Below are 24,271 nucleotides of genomic sequence, written 5' to 3' on the forward strand. Positions count from 1 at the left end.
CTTTAGCGTTGTCTGTGTGTATAGTTAGTAATGTGTTATTTTTGATGAGAGAGGAAAAAAAAAAACAACCCAATGAAAGGAGAATTGAAGCTCTCGTGTGTCTTGGTGAATTGACATTGTTTCACAGAATATTAAATGTTGGTTTATTCATCAGCTTTTTCAAGGTTTTCTAGTTACAAAATGGTCTTAGATACTCTTTTTTTTATCAAATGTAGGTGTTTCTAATTGACTTGGATTTACTGTATAAGTCTGAGAATTATTTTTCTCTGAATCAGTCTTCCCCACAATCCCGTTGTCTATTGTGAAAGGTAGGCCAGATGCCAGTGCCTATTGCGAAAATTTTACAGGTTGAATGTCTTCCTTCAGGGCATCAAAGCAGCAACTGAAGCTTAAGATCTTGAGTTGAAAGCCTTGGTGGGGGGAGAGTAATAACTTTAAGTAAAAGCAGTTCATTTTTTTTTAGCATTGCAGTCTTGCCACGCTTATGTTCCTCTCATTCATCCCACTTCAAAGGTTTTTGTGGTTCTTCGTTGCTAAAATGCCTTCTTAATTTGTAGTAACGTTCTTTTTATACTGAGTCTTGTGCATTCTTTCTCATTTTGAGTGCCTGTTCAGTGCTGAGCACTGCAACTGCTTGGTTGGACTACTCCGAAGTGCAGTTTGAGGGTGCAGTGGTTTCTTTCTAACCAATTAGTCTGAATATACCTATGTGGAAATGGCAGTGGCCAAAAACTCTGAATTGCTTCCATTTTGTGTCTGCTTTTCTTGAACCTCTATCTGTTGCCAAGAATGTATTTTTTAGCTAAGATTTGTTTCCTTATAGAAATTGACAAGGAGCCTTTCAAAAAGTATCCAAACACTTTCAGCCACAATTAAGATACCATGTAGTTAAGTGTTAATACCATGTTGTAGTTCTAGAGGCAAAGGTGGATGCTGGGGAAAATGGTGTTAGTGTTACTGTGGAAACATGACATTATTACATTGCTGTACAGTTTCAGTGGCAGCAGGAGTGAAAAGGTAGTCAAATAATGAAAACCCCCAAATCTTATTTATGCTATGCAAATATGATTGGCAGATCAAAAAAATCAACTGATCAACTTCAAGTGAGTCAATGAATGTGGCTAGTCCTCCTCAGGTGCCCTAAAATCTTCGAGCACTAAATAATTTTCTTGGAATTTGTAACTGTTCTTTTCATTTTGGCAAATTACCCCAATTTCAGAACTGGTTAGTGAATAAAATTTGAACTGTTTTGTAAAAACTATGCAGCATTGCTAGTTACTGAGCCATCTCAGAGGTTTTGGCTCAAATTGTGTATATTGTTTGAATACTTCTGATTGTGTGTTTGAGATTGGGGGAACTGAATGTCTGAAAAAAGAATTGGCATTTTTCTGCTTTTCAGCTAATACGTTTTTGGGGTTTTAACTTTTTCTAAAGCCTTATGTACCACAAACCAGTATTGCTGCCAGTCTTTATTAGAGTTACTCATATTTGGATCTAAACCAGTCCTTGAGACGAGTCACAAACATTTGTGTAGGTCAGAACATCCCAGGGTTGGCAGGCAGCCTCTAATCTAAAATAACAGAATTCAAGAATGCCCTAGTCCAATCTAAGTAAATCTCTATTACTGTAATCTCACTTGCAGTTAAACAGGAAACTGCAATGAGAACAATAGAAAATACGCTGTTTGCTGTGTTAAATGATAATCCTGCAACATTCAAGCAATCAAAATATACATGGATTGCCTCAGTCTTGTCTAGACTCTGTAGCATGCTTCACAAATCATTTTAGGTTGTCAAGCCAGATCCATGTTGTGAAGGTAACATGGCATTCAGAAGTAAATGAATAATAACACGGACAACATGGATAATGAATTTTTTTTAACATTTCAAGGCTATGTAGTAACATGGGAACAGCGCACAAGAAATTTAACATTCAGCATTTTAAAAGGTGTGAATTTCTTCCAATAATACAACCACAGGATTCTTTTCTTTTTTTTTTTTTTTTTTTTTTTTTTTTTTTTTTTTTTCCCATGGCAATATCTCTTTGCGATTAATCTTAGTAACTCTGAGTTTCTGACTAGACAGAGCCTTTATGCTGCTTGCTACAAATACCACTTCAGTTGCAAAGCTCTGACATAAAGCCTTTGGCCATGGCCATGGAATTTGCTGGAAGAATACAGTGTAAGTCAAAAAGTAGAGTAAGAACAGTGTTGTCAGCATTGTGCAGGAGCTTTTTGTGTTGTTTATGTGTCCTCAGCACTCCTTTCACTGAAGACTACCTCAAGCATAACTGGCCTTTAACGACTATGGCTAAAGCTGTATGCAGTGAATGTTAAAAAGCAGGCAAGGTCCAGCTGCTGTTTCAGGATAGTATGAAAGGATGAATTTTCCTTCTACAACAGGGATCCAGCTGCTGAGGCTGTCAGGTTTCTTCCTTCAGGGGTTTTTGTTTTGCAGTAGCTTTGATCTAGAAAGCCTTTCTAACAGGAGCTACAGCAGTCTTGCACAGCTACATCTTAGCCTTTCTGCAATATCTTCCGCTTCAGTAAATATTGGTGTGATATCTTTTGTTTTACTGGTGGTATCTATCCTGATGCTATCAGGTGCCAGCTTCCAGAAGACTCATCTTTGTATTGTCACACAGGCTTTCTACTGTATTTAAAAACTTAGCATCATGCTATGCTTAATTGTATGAAACAGGAAGGCCTTGTGGGTTCAGAGGTGAGGACACGTGATGGGCATTTACACTACAGATAGGTTCATTGCTGTAATTCTTTCAGCCTTGCCATTATTACTGGTTTGCCGTAATACAATGCTGCTTTTGTCAACAATTATTCCTCTCCCCAGGAAAGTAAAGTAAACAGGCCTCTTGCACAACTGTCCTTAAACACAACTGGATAGCACCTTGTAACAGCTGCAGTTATCTGTAACAAGAGCAGTGGAAAATGTCTAATAGCTGAATGTTCAGTGCTGCAGGTAATGCCTTAAGAAATTAATAATCCTTTGGGTGTAATGTTTACCATCAGACATGCTGAGCCACTGTATTTCTGACTGAGGTAACTGCTTAAGCATATACATGGTTTTCAGCACCTAACTAATCCTCTGAACTCAGCTTTGTGGTGCTTAGCTGTGTGTGTATAAAGTGAATGGTCTGGACTACCACGTGAAGACTCTCCTATGGCTTGTTTATATTTACTGAGGATTTTATTCTCAGTTTCCTCTAAGTAAAACAAGGGAGAGTCCTCTGTGGTTAGGCAGTACTGTAACAGAAGTTTTTAACCACCTGTGTGCTCTGAAGTGGGGAATAGGGTGTGCTATCTTCAATCTGTTTTTAGCTACTGTAGAATTGCCAGGCATCTCTATGGAAGGTGGAAGATCTCAGGTAGATGCTGTTTTTCAGGCTTGTGTATCTTATTCTTGAGAGTGTTCAGTCTAAACAAGGAAAGCCTAACAAGTAGAAAATGGGAAGTAGAGGTATATTAAGACATATGACCAATTTGTTAGGTAGTTGGCTGTTCGGAGTATGTCCTGGGTGTCTCCACCTGTCCAGCTGTTCTGTAGCATTGCCTTTCAGATGTTTATTAATGTGTTTTGAATTTGGATCACATTTTTCAAAGTAGTTCAGCACTTAGGGAACAGTCCTGAAGAAAGTCTGAGCCCAGGTGTGGATGTCAAGCACAGCGGTTCTTGTCTGTTGCTGAGCATGGCTCTGCCACCTATGCCTGTTTGTTCTTTTTCTTCTCCTTTGGTTTTTTTCAAGGTCTGTCTGTGTGGCAAACAGGATATATGTGCATCTATGCACCAAATTGGAGCATGTTTACACTAAAGGAAACCTTCCTAGCTGAGTTTATTTAAAGTGAAACCATTAGGAGGGTGCGTGACAGCAGATGCAAATGCACGGCGAAGTCCTTCAGGAGTAGAGGACGTGCAAGATTCAGAAATGTGTTAACATGTCACTGAGAATAAATGGCACTGGCATGTTATTGATTTATTTTTTTAAACAAAAGTTCTGATTAATTTTGCATATGGTTTAAAATTTTATTGGTACACCCTCATGCATACCTGTATGTACAAATGTGAAGCTATTGTCTCTGACAAATAGCCTGGACTTGTATTTGACCCGTAGACTGCAATAATTCATTTGCAGGCACAGCGTAAGTTATATTACAGATATCCTTCAGGGTATCATTGTAAAGCTCAAGGTTATTCATTTACTCACAGTTTCCTGAGGTGGAGTACCCCACCCCATACGCTGCAGCAAAGGAGGTTTGTTTGTTCTTCTGCAGAGAGATAGGTCTTTCTTTTTGCAGTTGCTTTGAGAAAAGGGTGAGGGAGGAATTTCTTCTTCCTTCCTGCATATGAATTTTCTTGATCTTTTTAACAGAGTAGACTTTCTTCTTTAACCACTGGTAGCTGATGGTTGTTCTGAGTCCTGCCGGGCCTCAAGAGGCCTATTAAAATTGGATGAAGTAGTGGCAATCACAGATCAGAGTATCTTTATTTCAAATGTTATCATCTAAATAGCTTGTTTAGAAGTTAGCAGACTGTTCTGTATTGAACGGTTGTTTGCATATTAAACTCAGTATTCTGAATCTTAAATGAATGTTAAATTCACTGTTAAGCTGTTACTTGAACTGATCTTACAAACAATATTTAAATGTTAGTGTAATAGTGACAGTGATAGTGTATTTCTGTTAGTTTCTTATTTATATAAAAAGTCTGAAAATAACAAAGTAAAAAACATGCTAGCAGTGGTGGTGTTAACTTCAGAAGCCGTTAGTAACAAAGGTGCTGTTTGTCTGCTTGGTCCCTTCCATCCTGATGTTGACTCTAAGCTTTCACGGTTAGCCATTATGGTGTGGTTTTAAGAATAAAAGGGCACTCCCAATTTCTCAAACTTTGTTCCTAGCGCTCAGTTCAATCCAAGCACTTAGTGTGTGCCAAGAAAACGACCTTTGCTAACTGTTACAGTGAATGCGGTGCTGTACAGTTCATACAATTAGCTGTGCTGTCTGGGAGCCTGTAGGAAGAACTGAACAGACTGAGGGAGGACAGGCTGATTTGTTCTGTAGTTCGGAAGTGCCCATACAGAAGTGGGTAGAAGGCCCGTACGTACTTACATGTTACTGAGTCAAGTTTCATGCTGGTGGGGTTTTTTTCACACCTTTTACCTAAGTTGCCCCAGCATACCTCACTATGGGCAGAGAGGTCTGTGGTCTTAACCCCTGTGGTCTTCGTGTGTTCTGCAGAACTGTCTATTAAGCTTCAAATAGTTACCTCTGTAAACTGTCAATGCAGACCTCAGATCCCACAGAAGAGATCCTGCTCTTCTTCATTGAGAGAGGAGGTTGAGGTGCAAGGCTGAGGTATCAGGACTGGCACCAAAGCTAGCCAGTTAAGTATTAGCTGCAAGGTGTCACTAGAGAAATAGGTGTGCAGCTCCCAACAAACCCTTTCTTTACAAGAATAATAGTGCTATTTAGACTATTTGATCATTTCTGATCAAATTCATTTAGACTCACCTCATACTTGGATTGTTACTAGCAGACTTCCTGAAATCCACTAGTCTTGGGAACATTATTTATTCTTTTCATGAATGATTTTGGTTCAGCTCTTTGAAACTATCGATGAGATGACCTTGGATGAGCCCATCTTTTCTCTTGATAAAGTCTTGTAACAGGAAGATAAGACTAGTGTAGAATAACAGAACATAAAATCCAGCAGTATGTGTTTCCAGTCTGTGTACTTGGGGGCTGATTATAAAAGCTTCTATGAACTGCCTACTTGCAGGAAAGGACCTTAAGTAACTAGATGAATCTTCTTAAGATGATGTGGCTATGAAAATTTTCAGCATAGAGTGCTGTTTCCCAAGGTCTTGGTGAAACGTTGTCCCAGTGTTTCAGTTTGAAACTGTTTGGCTATGTTCAAGGGGAACTGCTGGCATGAGCAGGAAGTGAAGGTCTGAGTTGATAAGAGACTCAGAGGATTAATTTGTTTGCTCTAGACTACCTAGGCATTGGGACAGACTGACTGCTTTCCCTAACACATTCTGAAATCAGCTCTGGGGAAGAAAAAGCCATTAGAGCCGGCGGATAATGTTGGCAGAAGAGCAAATGGGTTTAAGCTAAAAGGGAATGTTCCTAACAGTTTAGAGGAATCGGGCTCCACAGCAGCTTTCCAACCAGATGGCTGGGGGTGCAAGTCTCAGTTAATTTCAGGATAGATGATGGTGAATTGATAAAAAAGATTACCTGGTATTCATTCTATGATTGCTGGAAACTGAATTAGTGATCGAAAAGGCCCCTGAACCAGTGAGAAATCAGTATTTGAGTGAGTAGAACTGCTGCATCTTCTAGAAGATATCTGAAAATTAAATACTCGTTTAGGCAGTCTGATCATCCCGCAGCAGCGAAAAGCTGACTGATATATGTCAGACCATTATATTTGTGCAGCACTACGTGACAAATCCCAGGTCTCTGATCCTGACTGTGTATCTGCGGGCTATGTCTTACTCTTTTTTTCCTACTTATTAGCATTAGGCAGAATACTGTAGCTTTGTATGTTCTTTAAAATTCAGTGACAGCCAGAGAAATATGTTCATATATTCCAAGAGGACACTGAGGAGGTTACATATCATCAAAGAATAAAAATTAAATCTCCAGTCTCAGTACATAAGAGAAGGTTGTGCAGTGATGCAGCTTTCCCTTCTCTTCTTGGTTTTTTTGAACAGGAAGTGTAAATTTGTTGTATCCAGAAAACAGCGATCAAAATGCCAAAACTGGTTTTTGTCCTTTTTTTTTCCTAGTTGGGGAATGGCGGTCAACGTGTACTCTACCTCTATAACCCAAGAGACTATGAGCAGACATGACATCATCGCATGGGTTAATGATATATTAGCTTTAAACTACACAAAAGTCGAGCAACTCTGTTCAGGTAAGAAAGTGTGGTATGCTTTACAAATGTTTATTTTAAAACCACTCTAAAAGTCTGATTTGTTGAAAATAGATAACTTTAAGCTTTGACATAAACCAGTTACTCTGAGAAAAGAGACTAATATACTTGCAAAAGAAGTGCTTTTGCGTTCGTGTTAATCATGGAAGGATAAGGTGCCTTGAGAAAGCATAACAAATGCAGAGGTGAATGGGATGGATGTATCAGAAGATACACAGAAGCGATAAAAAGGTTGACTAAGCAAGAAAATAATAGAGTGATACGCTATTGTGTTTTCAAGCTATTGGGGTGGACATAGCTGAAAAAGAGATAAATAGAGAACCGACACTTCAGCTGAACAAAATTCTCCGGCACCTTTTCCTTCCTGGTGAGGGTCCTCAAATCCCTGATGATGTTTGCAGAAAAAGAGCACAAGTTTGATTGTGAAGAACAACATGAATTTGAGGAAAAGAGCCTCTAGCTGCTGCAAGGGCTTTAAGAGTTTGTCAAGAAAATCTTCCTGTTTCTCTGTAAGTGTAACTGAACTCTTGTTGTAAGTAACTTTGGTAATGAGCCCTCAAAAAAAGAGTAATGGTTTGAATACTTTGGACATTTTGGTTAATCAGAGTGACAGCTACAAGATACGTGTTAAACAACTGGGCCTGTAACTAGCTGATGAGTAGAAATGACACAGACAAAAGCTGGTGTCTCACTGAAAGTACAGATGCCCCTGGGGAGTGATTCTTTCTGATTTCCTACTGTGATTTTTACATTTGAAGATGTTTGTGTTGGAGGAGATCTAACTTAGATAGCTACTTCCAGACAACTGACATGCTGGGAATATGTTACTTAAGAAGACGGTGCTCTGAGTGCATAGAACTGAAGCCACGTTACCACGTTTCAGCTATTTACTGATCCAGTTGAAATGCATTAGTGGGGTTTTACATTCATATATTTGAATTTACCTACCATTATAGGTAATTTTTCTGGGATGTTCCTCTGAAAGGTACAGAAAAATCTTCGGAATATGATAGCTCCGTAGCTTACACCTCAAAACTTAAAAAACAATTGTTAGCTGCAGAAGCAGGCTTGCATGCTTGCAGGCTTGCACAATGACTATAAAATTGAGGTTGAGAAAGAAGAGGTTAAAGTGCATGTCAGTAACCGATATAAAGTAAGTAATTAAAGACATAGAACACAAGAAATAACCTTTTTAAGAGTTACTGAACTTGAACTGGAAATGTTATAGTTAGCTGTTGTTACGTTTACATGCCCGGAAGTTAGCCTAAGTATTTTATTGAGTTATACAGAAAGAAAGCATTAATGTGGGGATGTGTGTGAACGTGTGTAAAAATAGGTGTAGCTATATATAGAGACATATGGGTATACACAGGCTTATCAGGCTACAGAAAGATGCAAAAAAATGGACATTTTCATCCCAAAATACCCAACGTTTGCCATTGTTTGAAACAGGAAGTATACTAGACCAGTTATTGACTTGTTCCTGTATAGCTATTTATATGCTCATAAATAGTTGAAAGGAAGCTTTTGAAGTGAATTCTCCACTCAGTTAAATGTGTGTGGGCTTGCAAAAACAAACAAACAAACAAAAAAAGACAAAAAAACCTCCAAATCTTCCCCAAAACAGGGAGGGGAGAGGTGATCTAAGAAGATTTAGATTATGCAGAGTACAATGAGTTAAAGATATTTAAGAAAATAGATTGAGAGACTTCTGCTGGGCAGGGCAGGCGGAAGAAAAACATGGAAATTGTCACTAAGCCACTGTCCCATTTCATTACATACTTTGTTATACAACTTTTTCTATGACATCCAGTGAGGATTTTGGGACGCATCACAAGGGAAAAACTGAAAAAGGGTCGTCTCATTTCAGCTCTTCCTCCATTAAATCTTTTCTTCCTTTAGAGCTTCCTGGACTGTATTGACTGCTATTGTTACCTGATGCTTTTACATTCATATCTTAAGAGGTCAAAGCTGTAAACTTGCATTTCCCCATTTGGTTTGATAGTTGAGCTTGATTCTTACATGTTATTAGGTTTGTATTATTGTTCATTACAATCTCGGATGGGGCTTTAATAGTTCCTTACCTGAAGGAGCACTTTAGTACCCTGTAGTCCAAGGGAATTTATTCTCTGAGCAGTTGAATCTAAGCTCTGCTAGATTATTGCAGACACTAGAGCACAGTAGTCTTATGGACTAGGTCCTTTCCATTTGAGACCACACAGTCAGTTTCTCACATGCAAGACATGCACATGTAAGGATTGAAGATAGATGAACAAGAAGTTTTGGGAATCTTTCTGTAGTTAATATATATATAGTTTACCATGTAAACTCAAAGTACTTTATTTAATGTACATACAATACAGTTTACGGGATGGAAACTAGGGGGACAGTAGCACAAATGACCAACCGATAGGAAGAGCACCAGCAAGCATGATATGGACTGTAGTTTGAGAATGACGAACGTAATTCATTCTGCCATTCCTTTGGCTGATGTTCCTTGAAGCACTGGCAGCTTTCATGCAGCTTAATGTTAGTTTCCATAAAATATGAGCATTTTCCCAGGAATTCAAAGAGAAGGAATATGTGGGAAACACTTTACAACTATGAGGCATTTCACAGCATTAGCAGGGAGCTGCAGAGCCACTGTAACTGAATTTTTATAACCTACTGTAAAACCATATAGACATTTTCTTCTTTTTTAGAAAAGGGCATGAAGATTTGTCATGCTGTTACATGACTATTCAGTTCTTGTTCATTTATATTAATAAAGAGCAATCAGAAGGCCAGAAAAAGCTTAGTGCAAGGCCAGAAAAAGCAGGGGAGGGAAAGGGGGGAGATTAAGTCTGAATGAAAAGCTGGAAGGCATTATTTTTAGGAGGCATGAGCTACCTAGATGTGGCATACACTTGTGGTCAGCACCTGTATATGAGACCTCATGGGTGCTCATGTTTTGCAGCCAACCTAGCAATAATTCTGAACATTCTGAGCTTAAGCAAGAAGGAATAATGTGAGATTCTGCCTTTTAATAAAGGCTTTATTCAGCACATACCTAAAGCTCACCATGACAATTCATAATAATGACAGAAAAAGCAATCAGACCTTTCTGCCATTGCTGTGGAGAAGTAGCTTTGATAATGCATATGCTGTAGCAATACCAGCCTGTCCCCCAGTTGCCAGTTACAGGAACAGAACTGCTAGGATGTGGAGCACCAAAAGAAGAAGCTGGCTTAGTCATAAAGTATTTGTATTCTTTGGGAGCCTTAGATGTGTTTTCGTCTCTGCTAAGTAGGCCGAGCAAAGTGCAGTGTCCCCTGAGCTTTCTGGATGCCTGCTGTAGTAGTGATGTGCCAAAAACCCCAGGTTATGGATGGATGCAGCCCTGGAGAGTCTAAATTTAGTCTGCAGCTCCTCTGGTAATTTAGTTTTGACAACTCGAGAGAAAAATCTCTCTGAGCACCTCAAAGCAGTGCAGTTCCCTTTGGTTTAGGTGAGTGTCATTTTGTCAGGTTTTGGTCTCTGGGTTTGACTACTTGCAAGGTTGTTAACCTAAATAGGAAATTTATAATCCATGGGTTTAATTGAAGGCATAGTGCATTGCCTTTAGATGGGCATTAGACTTGAGACCATTTAGTTTGATACATGAATGAAAAATAATAGAGAACAACTGAGTGGATTTAATGTAGTAGGATCCCATGTGCAACACCCATATGCTTGGGGAATAGAAGTTTCAAATGAATTATGACACTGATTGTTCTTTAGGAGTCATGCCATTTTTGCAACAAATACACTTTATGTGGCTTAAAAAGAATTCTGACAAAACAGCTTATAACTTAATTTTCTTTACTAGGGCTGCTTTTCATCTATAGGGAATACCAAGTGAACGTGTTACAGGGCTTTTCATGAGTGTCTGGCTGCTACATGAGAGTATATTCAAAATAAGAGTCAGGCAGGAGTCTATAGGGGGCTTGCATATGAATTAAATAGCACAAAGTGTACAAGCTGTATAAATTATAAGCAAGGAAGCTAGAAATGATAAATGTCTATAGAGAGGAAAACACAGCCTGAATTGAGGTGTAATTCATTGCATAGCTATACTTTGAGGCTAAGGTGATACAGAATCTTTCCTCCCCTCCCCCTGCATTTGAAAATTCTCAATAGAATTACAAACCTGCAAACTGTCTGGCCTCCAGTGCATACAGACCTTCTGTCTTGCAAGGATTAAGTGTGGAGTAGGTTTTTTCCTCTTTCCCCTTGCTTTTTATAAAAGACTATGTTATGAAGAGAGCATGTGGCTTGGCATTTTCAAATGTTAGACTGTGATGCTTTCTGTGTAGATGCCCTGGGTGTTGCCACAGGGGATTTTTCATGTGGTGACTGCTGTAGCTAGTACCGTATCTCGGTTGGCATTCCTCCTGTGAAAACACATAGTCCCCTTATAGATACATTTTGTTGGTACTCTGCCACTCTGCCCTCGAAGGAGGGCAGGCAGCATGATGGCAAGGGCAGATGTCCTTTGTGTGACTTCGTGTTGCCTCTCCTGCTCGGGACTGAGGGGATAGCTCCATAACAGCCGCCTATGAGCATCAGAGAGGAGAGTCATTCCTGGCTTGTGGAGGGTATCCGAGGTGTTATGCTTCCAAGGATGATGCACTGGGGCTGGGTGCCATGGGGCTGGTCAGTGGGCCCGAGACCTGGCAGCAGTTGTTTGTAAGGTGGCCCCCTGCACCTCCCAGCCTTCAGGCCCTCAGCCGCAGCAGCGAGCAGTGTGCAAGACCCTGCATCCTGAGCAGCTCCTCTCTCCGGCACCCAGCAAAGATCTGTCTGAGCAGAGCGGAGGTGATTGGAGAAGAAGGGTACCGGCCAGTCACAGAGATGGTGAGAAGGGCTACTTACGCGTGTCATTTGTGTATAAGTACATGCAAATAGAGTGTATTTTGTGGCTTAGCTGCTTAGAATTTGGTTTTTCATGTCTTAAAAGGTGTATGTTGCTCAGTGCTTATATTAACCCATAATTTCCTTGCTAAAATCTGCATTATAGGACCCTGTTGGAGCATTTAGTGCTGGCACGATTTCTGCACAACCCAGTGTGCTAGTGCCTGCAAAGCTGAAGTGTGTTTTAACATTGGTGGTTTTGGGTTTTTTCCAGTTTGCAGCCTTGCAAAGGCTGGGTCTCTAGAACAACTTGGAAACATGATTAAAACATGGCTTTATCCCATTTGCACTCTGTAACCAAGCCATGTTTCAAGGAACTGGCGTGTTGTCCTGAGGTCATGCAACACAGAATACTCAGTGTCAATATCTCTCTGATGTCTTCCATATGATGTTTAGGATTAGAGGGATACAATGGATGATAATGATTGGATTTAAGATCATTTCTAAAACTTTCTGAGGAAGCTTGTAAAGGAGCATCAGGAGATTTTCAGCCACTAATATTTTTCTAAATGTCATTCATTAAGAATTCAAGAGGAACAGAATTTAAACAAGGCTTTTGCTTTTTAAAAAAGTATTGTTTAATTACTCATAACACTCACTTGAAGTCAGTTTCTTGATCTCCTTCCTTTCTTCAGAGCTTGTCAGATTTTGTGTGGTACTTTTCTCTAGGCATGATGAGTTACACAGCTATTTTAATTTAAATGGGAACTGTGTTTTCTGAAATTGTTGTGATCTTCCCATTTAAAAATTAATGAAATCCAAAATAACTTATTGCTAAAATTTAAGTATTAAAAACTCTGCTGTGTATAATTTATGAGCAGCTTAACTATTTACATATTTAAGAAAAAGAGAATACAAGTTAACACAGGGGAAATCTCCCTCCAACATGCATTATTTCAAATGATCAGTGGATATTCTGGGTTATGTCACATAAACGCCACACCTGCTTGGAATAAGACTTTCTGAAGCAGACACCATTTAGGTGCATGTGTATCTGACTGTTGGTAAATAGAGACATATAGTTCTTGTAGGCTATTTTCAGTAGTGGCAACACTGCTTTCAGAACTTCCCATCTGTATGCAGGCACTGAGTCTGCCCTCGCTGAGGCAGCTCATGCATTTATGTGCAGGGCTGTACTCTAACCTGCATCAATTTTATGTCTTTAAGTGCCCTCCCAAGGGTGTTCCTGGGAAGGTGAAGCTCAGGCTGGAGTGGCTTCACTGCTGCACGGCCCCATAAATGCTTGCTTCTCGACAGCTAGGCAGACGGTAAATTGATGTGGGCTTGAGCACTTACAGGGAAATAGGCTGAAACTTCTTAAATCTCTTAGGGTTCTGTTTTGTTTTTTTTTTAATTGGAGGAGTAGAATTGTGTTGACCCATGCCTTAGATCATATAGGTGCTGCTGAAATGCAAATAGGAATTTGAAGGCTGTGGTCTCCAGTGGAGTGCTCAACATGGCTTGTGTTATTTCTTAAACATGTAGCTATATATAACACGCCTTTATGCTTATAGTCATGCCCATCTTTTGGTTTGTTTGTTTTTAAACACAACCATAAGCGCCATAACAGAACACCCAGATTTGAAATCTAAATGAAAATCTGTACTCTGATATCAAAGTCAAAAACCTATTACTGTGTACCTACCTTAACATCACTCCCAAGGAAGAGATTCTAGGAAGCCTGAGGGAAAAGACAAGCCCAAGTGCTGCTGTGCTGTAAACAGTGATTGCTGGCATTTGTGGATTTTCCCTTTTCTTACCAAAATTATTACATCACGCATGCTCCTTGAAAGTTACTGCCTTTTTTTTGTTGCTGCTGTTGTCCCAGCAACAGAAATTCCGGGTGTGTGATTTTCCCATTTGGGTTAGCAACCGTAGTGAACTGAAGTGCCAATGACTAATAGTGTACGGATCATCCTGTATTTTCCAAATGCATGGTTGGGTTGTTGCAGCTTTGGAGGGAATGAATACTTTGAAGTAATTTGTATCTAATGTGACTGGATATGTTTTTAGATTATCTGAAAAATCGCACTTGGAAAAGAGGCTGACCGTACCTTTTTGCTGTAATTAGAATGGTTCGTTTGTCTATTTGCTTTAAGGAAATATTTCTCAAAGGCTGAGTATGTGAAAAGTCAGACTGAGGCCTGGTTAAAGGTTTAAACCTGAAATTCATGCTATTATATACTAAGCAGTTTTCTAGTGTAGCACTTGGGTCTTTTTGCTGTGGCTTGGATATCAGAATTGAAATAAAGCAGCCCCCCCCAGCAAGCCCCATCTTTTCATGAGCCCTTTGTGTTTCTGGATTGGCTGGTGGTTTATGTGACTTTCTAGGATCTTGCTCCCACACACTGCAGGGATGCGCAGGGAGGAGACTTAGTCTGCTGACATTTGATGTGAAGGATTGACCTGATTCTAATATAGAGGACATATCTTTACTTAGCAGTAACTGAGCTTATAGTATTTCAAAAAAAAACTTTATTAGTATGCGAAGTACTAGCTATAGTAAGTTTAAGGAAGTTAGTTTGCAAATAATACTTCCCTTTATATAAACATAAAAGCTATTCTCCTCCCCCTCAAGGATGTAATCTTGCTCTGGGAGGCTTACTAAACAGTAAAAACTTGTAGCAAACAGGATTCACTTGTCTTCATTGTTCTCTCCTTTAGCATCCTGTTGCTATAAATAGAAGCACAAGTATTTTTGATTATCAAAAAAACACTTGTCTGCATTTGTGGATCTATCAGCCTCCAGATGGAAGAGGAGAAAGAAGAAAAACTGAAAATCTGTGGTGCAGTGTGTGCATGCTTCAGAGCAAAATAAGTGATAGTCTGTGAAGGAAACATTAGAACCATAGAATAGTCAGGGTTGGAAAGGACCTTAAGATCATCTAGTTCCAACACCCCTGCCATGGGCAGGGACACCTCACGCTAAACCATGCCACACAAGGCTCTGTCCAACCTGGCCTTGAACACTGCCAAGGACAACCTCCCTGGGCAACCCATTCCAGTGCCTCACCACCCTCACAGGAAAGAATTTCTTCCTTAGATCCAATCTAAACTTCCCCTGTTTAAGTTTTAACCCGTTACCCCTTGTCCTGTCACTACAGTCCCTGATGATGAGTCCCTCCCCAGCATCCTTGTAGCCCCCCTTCAGATACTGGAAGGCTGCTATGAGGTCTCCACGCAGCCTTCTCTTCTCCAGGCTGAACAGCCCCAACTTTCTCAGCCTGTCTCCATATGGGAGGTGCTCCAGTCCCCTGATCATCCTCGTGGCCCTCCTCTGGACTTGTTCCAACAGTTCCATGTCCTTTTTATGTTGAGGACACCAGAACTGCACACAATACTCCAAGTGAGGTCTCCCGAGAGCAGAACAGAGGGGCAGGATCACCTCCTTTGACCTGCTGGTCACGCTCCTTTTGATGCAGCCCAGGATACGGTTGGCTTTCTGGGCTGCGAGCGCACACTGAAGCCGGCTCATGTTCATTTTCTCATCAACCAACACCCCCAAGTCCTTCTGTGCAGGGCTGCTCTGAATCTCTTCTCTGCCCAGCCTGTAGCTGTGCCTGGGATTGCTCCGACCCAGCTGTAGGACCTTGCACTTGGCATGGTTAAACTTCATCAGGTTGGCATCAGCCCACCTCACAAGCGTGTCGAGGTCCCTCTGGATGGCATCCCTTCCCTCCAGCGTATCAACCGAACCACACAGCTTGGTGTCATCGGCAAACTTGCTGAGGGCGCACTCAATCCCACTGTCCATGTCACCGACAAAGATGTTGAACAAGACCGGTCCCAACACTGATCCCTGAGGGACACCACTCGTTACCGGTCTCCAGCCAGACATTGAGCCATTGACCACAACTCTCTGCATGTGGGAAAGAAGGGAAAGCAAGGGAAAGCAGGGAAAGAAGAGGATAGGACAAAAGCTAGAATGAGTTCAGCATTGTTTACTGGAAGGGGGACAAGTGAAAGATTCTAAATGAAAATGCTATAAAAATATTCTGATTATACAGATTTGGTAGAAATTTTCAGCTTCTCCACTCCATGTGGTAAAACTCTTCAATTGTAATAACTTTAAACAGCTACCTTTTCAATTCTGTTTGTACTTTTGTGACTTAATTCTGCCCCAGCATCCCTTTCCCTTTTCTGGCAGCTGCCTGCCTGCCCACCATGTAGTGTGTTCATGTGCAGTTCCCTCACTGGTTTTTGCTGCCTGCTGTGCCCTGAGCCTGGTGTGGGAAGCCCAGCAAACACCTCCAGACTCCCTGATGCTGCTTCGATCTTAACTGCTCACTAATCGAGACAAAAGTAGTGGCTGCTGGGGGTATAATCACACAGTCGAGTCTGCAGGTTTGGAGTCTGGCATGTGAATATCTTCTGTAATTAGTAGCTGCATTGATATTCTAGATCAAAATACAAAAGGACTTTTAGCCAGTGATTCTGAATTGCTTGTTAGCTGATACAGGTGAAGAGGTTTTTGACACTGATCTGCAGTGCTACCAGCTGTAGTTTTCATCTTTCATTTGAATAGATTTCAGATTATTTCAGTTTGTGTGTATCTTCATGCACATAAAAATTTTTTGGTCATAAAAACAGATTTATTGAGAGCCATTCTGAACAGGTAATAAGTTTTTAACTTCTGTATAGATTTGTTAAGGTTTTGGAGGGTTTTTTTAGTATTTCGGATGTGTTTTTGCAGAAAATGTAGGAAAGATTTAAAATCTTGAATAAAATATAATGGTGTAAAAATCCTTTTTTGTTCATGTCAGTTATGCAAGAGGTATGTCACAAGCCATGATGTCAGTATCTCTATGGCCATTTTCTTCATGTTCTGTTAAAAATATTCCTTTCGTATGCACCCGCATTTTTTAATAAAGTGAAAAAGCCTAAAGTGCTGCCCAGTATGCAGAGGACTACATGTCTATATGATGTGCCTGTGAAAAGGCATCGCAATATTGCATCGTTTAAGTAAGGCTATTCTTTCTGCAGCCTCCAGGAAATCTCAGCCATGGACAGTGTGTAAAGTAGTGTCTGCATTCTGCTATGCTGATATGTAGCATGCAGATGCAATGTGACATCTACAAGCTTTAGGAGGTATATATATAAATATTTATATAATTTTAAAATATGTGCATAATCCCTGTGTAAAATATCAGGTAGTCCTGGTTGACTGCTAATGATAGTTTTATTTGTGTTGCTGGGGTAAGCAGGTCTCTGTTTTGGGAGTTGGGAAGAGTTTCCTGTGTTTGTAGTTTACATTGTTTAGTTTAGTCCATGTTTGTACGTTGCCTCTGTACTTCAGGAAGGAGTGTTTTTAATGAGTTGTGTTTGCCAAGGTAATAAAATCCTCCTGTTGGGAAAACAGCCTGGAAGCCGGCCTCCATGTTGTATCAGAGACCAGTTCATGCTGTCAGGTGGATGCAGTCCAGTGTTTTCTGCCCTTGAGTGTTGTGCAGACGCAGGACCACCTCCTGGCTGGCAAGCACACAGAAACAACTGCCAGCATGATGTGAAGGAAACACAAGGAAATACTGTAACTAGAGTCTTAAACCTTGTAAGACTCTGTCTAAAGGCATGCAGAAGGAATTTGCATTACCAGCAGAAGAAGAAAATCACATGTAAACACTTTGGCCTTCTAGTTTTCTAAAAGGATCTAGATGAAACATTGCACAGTGCATTTCCAAGGCCTCCAGGCAATTACTTAGATATCAGAGTAAAGCTTATAATTGGAATATGGGGAGGATGAAAGGACAGAGTTAGGAACAAACTCAGTTTATAAAATTAAATGATTGCATAATAATCCTTTTGCATGAAATGAAATATCAATAAATGCAGTCAGGCTATGCATTATCTGTATATCCGTGTTTTTAATTGTAATGTCATTTTCCTGTTGCCACATGTTCACCAGTTCTCTCGCTAAGGCTGAGTTTTGAACAACTAATTGTGTGTTTATATAGCTTTCCATAAAGAGATGCAAATTTGTCATCTGAAGTTTGCAACTTGCCAGAAGGCTCCTCTTCCTTTAGGGAATATTTTACTTTGACTGTTAAGCATATCAAAACCATTGCAAACAGCTAAGCACAAGGTGTCCTTGGAAAATCAGATTACTTCTTTTCTTGATAACAGTTTTCCTCCACAAAGCTAAGCATCATGAAGAGATTTTTTTAAGAAATGGCAGTGTTTTTCAGCAGTAAAGCTTGAACTTGGTCATTAGCAAAACTTGTGTCAGCATTTTGAGAAGCTTTTTTGGACTCCACTCTTAAACTCTGCTTCTCTTTTGGGGAAGTTATGAACTCTAACCTTTCATATGATGGTTGAGTGGATACAGAGAATGAGAACTATCTCATGCATAAAGTTGGTCCTGTCAAAACACATGCATAACCATGGAGAAAAACGTCTTGAAGTTTAAGTTATTGTTGCCTCTCCTGTAAAACTGGGCAAGCCAGATGTCCGCTCTGTTAACTTGGTTTTTGTATGAGCACTCAGCAGAATTGCTTTCTTAATAGAAACCATTGTTGTTGATACTGGGCTGAGCTGTTAGGTAAGATCTGGACACTTGTTTGTCAAAACTGATTTGCACTAAATGCACAAAAGTCGTTTTTGTGAAAGTGAAGTTGAACTTTTTGGGAGTTACCAGGCGATCACTTCCCTGCCCTATATGCTCAAGCTCAGAGGCTGTATGACCTGCAGCCCTCTGCTCCAGAAATGGACTTCACTGAATCTTTGCCTAATATAAAGCATTTTGTAGAAATATCTCTTCTGAAGAGCAACTGAAATTGGTTTTCCTCAAACATTTCCATCCTTAATTTCCAAATGCTTGAACGTGTCAACAGCGAAGACTTATTTTTGCCAATGGCAGTGACATGGTAATGTAAGTGACGTGGTAATGTAAGTGACATTTCCTCCATGGTAAGTGACATGGAGGAAAGTCCCTGTATACAAGAAAAGGCTGCATCTATTAGCTGTACTCAGTACAGAGTTTAGAAATTTTTCCATATACTTGCTGCTCTGTGCCAGATTAGGTACACAGGCACATACACCCCTGCCTACTACTGCATAAATTCAGATAGCCCTCAAAGTTGAATTTAGAAACTTTATTGTTTTGAGTGAGACCAAAGCTGGCAGCCCAGCCTCTGAAATCTATAGGTGGACTATGCTAAACTTTCCTTATTTAGATGCTTTTCTCAGGAGATGAAAATTAGTAAGGATGTTTGTTTAAGAGGAGTGGTAGCTGGCTAGTATGTTTTAACAAGCTGGAGCTTTACAACTTATTTTTAAGTCATGGCTTGATATAATCTTAAATGATTGCGTTGGACTTGATTGGCATTCACTTACAAGTGCCAGAAGAAAGATGATCTTGACTTGGTTGAATTCAGGGAGCTGTGAGGATTGAGGAAGCTTATTAAGAGATTTCCATTTTGACTATGATCTTCTCACTGTATGGACAGTCCTGCTGTGTATAGGGACTCCAGTAACATCCATTTTAAATAGAAAAAAGATTTACTTTGCATTAGTCATGGTGGTTCTTCAGATGCTGCACAACAGTGTGTTATGCTTCCAGATTGAATGGAAAAAGCCCGCATCAATGTGTCACACTGCTCAATGTACATTAGACAAGTAGATCTCGGGTGCATAGTGTTAGGTTAAATTACAGTAGGGACTTATTCAGCACAGTTGCTTTCTGCTCATGCCTTTTGCTAATGACATTAAACGCCATTTGGTCTTAGCTGGGTGCATCTGGATTAACGTCAATGCATTCTCTTGTTATAGGAGCAGCTTACTGCCAGTTCATGGACATGTTGTTCCCAGGGTGCATTAGTTTGAAGAAAGTAAAGTTTCAAGCAAAGCTGGAGCATGAATACATTCACAACTTCAAACTTCTGCAAGCATCGTTTAAAAGAATGAATGTGGATAAGGTAGGCATCCTACAATCACCCATTGTATTTCAGTCATTACAAGTTTCAGAAGTTGTATAAACTGGGTAAAAGAGGGGAAACAAACTTCAATGCTTTAAGTCCATTGTTCAAATTTTGGACTGGGAACTACATTTACAAGTTGTATGTGAAGTTGTTCTTGACCTTTTATCATCTGAAAATGGTATTTAGCCACAAAGGAAGAAATTTGGCATGCTCCATTTAAATACAAACTGAAAATTGAGTCCATGTGTCTGCTGAGGAATTGTGCAGCCTAATCTGTTATATTTTTATATCAGAGACCTTTTTGATAAAATACCATGTGTTAGAAATTCCTTGCTATCAGTGAACCTTAATTTTAGATGCAGTAAAATTACTGATGACCTGAATTTCTAACAAAATAACTTGGAAATATTCTGTTCTAATCATTCCATGTTTCTTTTCTAAAACCAAGTTTAAGGAATTTAAATTTTTCAAGAGCTGGAATAATTTACCCGGTGATTCAGTAGGTTGGACAGCACGTGTGATCTTGTAAAGTTTAAAGGCCTCTTAGAAAATGGCTTGTTCAACCATAAGGTATTGGCTTATGTTTGAATGAGAGTTTGATGGACTCCCCAATATTAATTACTGTGTTGATCAAAATGAATAATGAAAGTTGTGCGGTCATACTTTTATTTTTAAACTGCCTGTGTCTGCTCTGGCATTTAGTGATGCCTTATTCTGAAATTTAAACAGTCTTAATAGAGAATCCTGTAAGATTTTTATAAAGCACTGGAAAGCCCTCATTGTTTCCTGAAATGTTGTGAATGCTTCTATTTACAGTGTAATTTGATAGTGAAAAATTGGAAAGTTTAATAAAGTTAACATAATGAAGTTAACATTGTCAGTTATTCTGTAGGGAGCAAACATACTATGCCTTCTCAATGTAGAAATAAGATACAAATGGAACAACCTGAAAGGGCATGCAAAATGCTATATTAATCCTTGTAGAAGTACTGTAGACTTACAAAATGCTGTACAGTTGGCTTAACCTTGAGCAAAAGTTAGAATTGCATTGGTTTTAGGTACCCTTTTTCCAGCTGAAAAATTAATGCATTCAGGAGGCATTAAGGTCCATCTAACTTGGCTCTTTAACCAGCTGCATGAATTAAGCAAAGCAAGGCAACTGTCCTTCTGCAGTTGTAGTCCCTGTCTACCCACAGTGTCTGAGAACCTTGAGCATTGTAATACTGCCCCAAGACACCTTTTGGAGGTTTCATTTCTCTGAAGAATTTGCAGGATATGGAGGCATCCTCATAGCCTTTCCTTTGTTTTACTAAAACTTTATAGGCGTTTTGGTCAGATTCTGCACGCCCACAAAGTGTTCTATGTATAGCTATATATAGAATGGAAAAAAATTACAGGGTTAAAACCTCAGGGTTAGTTTGTATGATGAACATGTGCTACCAAAATGTAGGTTGGTTTGAACTTCAGCATATCTTGGAAAAGCTGCTGGGTTTTTGTAATTCAAATAATAGGACACAGAGCAAAAAACTCCTGTAGGGACGTTTTGAAGAATTATTAGTTTTTAGTATGACAAACTGTAGCATGTCCATTAAAAACAAAAATCCCTGTTTAGCAAAATATAGTTTTACTCCCAGAACAGTTTCATTCATGTTGGTTGTCACTGCCGCAATGAAATAAGAAAGGGGTAACTCTGTGGAAGAGCTGTTTAAAGGCTTACATTCACTCACGGTATGGCCATCTCTAAGGCTGGGTCTTTGTTTTATTTTGGTTTTCTTTCCTTGCAGATCTACCATAATTCCCTTTCTTTTAGGAAGAAAACAATGGCAGAGGAATGTATACTGATATAGTTGGTAGATTTATTCAAGCAAGTGGGTATATGTAATGTTTATACTTAAAAATGGCAGTGATACATTGTTAGAACCTTTATTTTGCCTTTCAGGTAATTCCCGTGGAAAAACTGGTCAAAGGGCGCTTCCAAGACAACTTAGATTTCATTCAATGGTTTAAGAAGTTCTTTGATGCTAACTATGATGGGAAGGAGTATGATCCTGTGGAAGCTCGACAAGGCCAAGATGCTCTTCCCCCGCCAGATCCCGGTGAACAGATCTTCAACCTGCCTAAGAAGTCTCACCATGCAAACTCTCCAACTGCAGGTAATTTGCGTCTTAAAGAATTCCATTTCCGCCTCTGAAGACAATTACACACTGTGATATATTTTACATAAATACTAGTTAAAAATTATTTCCTCATGTGGGCGAGCCATTCTTTTTGCCTTGGCTTAGGCTTAGCGTCTGAGGTGGCAGAAGTCAACTTCTTTTGATGCAATCTTGTTCGGCCCAGCCGTAGTGAGCATAGGGGCTCCTCCACTAAACCCTTGATGTAAATGTTGTGGATTCTAATGGTGTCTGATAGTGGAGACAAATGCATTTAATCTTCTTGTTGCTGGATGTGGTATGTGTAAGTGTATTCTAGATCATTAAATGGAGTATGTTCTTCCCTCACACCCCTACCCTTACAGGAAATTGCTAGCACAGGCTGATTTCTTTTTTATTATTTATGGTGAGTGAGGTGCTTCCAGATCTTAAGGGCTGATCAGAAGGGAAAAAAAAAAATGATTTATTGATTTGTGGTTTTATATGCTTATTGTTCAGGTATGCGAGCCCTCTGAAGTGAACAATATACAGCTATTGCTCTTTCTCAAAAACACCTCTGTCTTGCAAGTTTTTATTTTGTGTTTGTACTGGCTTTTGCTAGGTTAGAGTTCACTTTCTTCACAGGTGATTGTATGGTGCTATGTTTCGGAGTTGTGACCAAAATAGTGTTGGTAAGACATGGATGTTTCAGTTGCTGCTTACACAGAGTCAAGGCCTTTTCTGTCCCTCACACCACCCCACCAGTGAGAAGGCTAGAGGTGCACAAGAAGTTGGGAGGGGACGCAGCACAGACAGCCGTGCTGACCCAACTGACCAAAAGGGTGTCCCATACCGTATCATGTTGTGCTCAGTAATAATAGCTGGGGAAAGGAGGAGGAAGCAGGGGGGAATGTTGAAAGTGGCAGTGCTGGTCTTCCCAAGTAACCATTACATGTGATGGAGGCCTGCTTTCCTGGAGATGGCCTGCCAACAGGAAGTGGTGAATTTATTCCTTATCTTGTTTCACTTGTGTGCGTTACATCTTAAACTGTCTTTATCCCAACCAGTGAATTTTCTCACTTTTACCCTTCTCATTTTCTCTACCATCCTACCTGGGGACAGTGAGCAAGTGGCTCTGGGGGCTCAGCTGTATACTGGGGTTAAACCACAGCAGGGTTTCTGGTACAGGCCAAAGGACTAAACATGATCTTTGGTGATTGCCTGCTGAGTAAATAGATGCCATTTTTTTAATAACTGAGTTAAATGAACAGGAGAGCAGCTAACATTTTTCTAACAGAATGATCATCAAAGAATCATTACTGGGGTTGATTGCCTGTATGCATATAGGTTTGTGCATATAGGTGTGTGCGTGTGTGTTTCTGTATGCACAAACACTTTGTTCCTTGAACGGTTTGTCCTGGGTTTACCTTCATGCTAACCCATTCCCCAGCTAAGGATTAATTTTCAGTTCGCTTAAATCTGTGACCTGTCTTCTCATGGGCTCAGATATGCACCAGTTCTGGCAAAGGGAAGGGGTAGGTATAAGGCAACCCCCAGTTTTAGGCTGGCTTATGCTCTGGAATACCCAGATTTCAGCATTCTGCTCTGATCGCTTCTGACGTCAAAGTGGGACATACTTGGCCAGCTGCCTTCAGCTCATTAGTGCTTCCAGGAAACTGAGCACCTAATAGCAGGTCAGCACTGCTCCGGGCTTCTAAAGCTTGTTTACATCTTTGTTTTGCACCATCTTGTGTCCGAACTTTCGAATTTCAAGGCCTGGCATGCTATAATTTCCCATGTGATGTCTTGCACTCCCTTTGAAAATAGGAAAACCCAAGTGCTAATGTCGCGATTGAGAAATTGGGATAGATGCTTTTATTAATTACAGGCTTTACCACGCTTGTTAATTCTTGCACATGGTCTGTTTCTACTGAAGTCACAAATGTGTCATCCAAATTAAAGCTGTGAACGTGACAATCCTGGAGAAGTAGAATAGCTACTGGAGTGGAACCAGCCAGCTGATATGGAGAATAATGCAGTGACTTCATGTTGTGTTGCTGGTGTATGAAGAGCATGTCTCGAGCCTTTCCCAGCAACTGAGATGGTGTGATGAGTTTTATTAAGATCCTGTGGCTGTGAGACTTAGTTTTTTTATGGAAAGGTTCTTTCAGTATTAAATGTTGTCCAGAAGTATGACAGGCAGGATGCTGGTTTAGTTTCTGTAGAGCTGAGGAGAGTGTGTACAGACATTGTGATGCTAGGTGAAATGAGAGTTCTAGCTTTTGTTGCTGCTTCGTTTTAGAACAGAACTATTTCTGTTAGTTGTCATTCATAGGTTTATTCA

The 24,271-nt window shown here is 40.0% G+C and overlaps 1 protein-coding gene across 5 annotated transcripts in view; it reads left to right on the forward strand.

The window, feature by feature from the left end:
- The window catches only part of MAPRE2 (microtubule associated protein RP/EB family member 2), a 94,408-nt gene that overhangs the window by 45,705 nt on the left and 24,432 nt on the right, over positions 1–24,271 (forward strand). For all 5 annotated transcript variants that reach the window (XM_080610208.1, XM_080610204.1, XM_080610207.1 and 2 more), the window contains 3 exons: positions 6,805–6,932; positions 19,647–19,792; positions 21,735–21,948. In XM_080610208.1, the coding sequence (XP_080466334.1) occupies positions 6,812–6,932; positions 19,647–19,792; positions 21,735–21,948 (481 nt within the window). In that variant the 5' untranslated portion in view covers positions 6,805–6,811. The remainder of the gene's footprint in view (positions 1–6,804; positions 6,933–19,646; positions 19,793–21,734; positions 21,949–24,271) is intronic.

This window comes from Psittacula echo, assembly GCF_963264785.1.
Source record: "Psittacula echo genome assembly, chromosome: 2".
NCBI lineage: Eukaryota > Metazoa > Chordata > Aves > Psittaciformes > Psittacidae > Psittacula > Psittacula echo.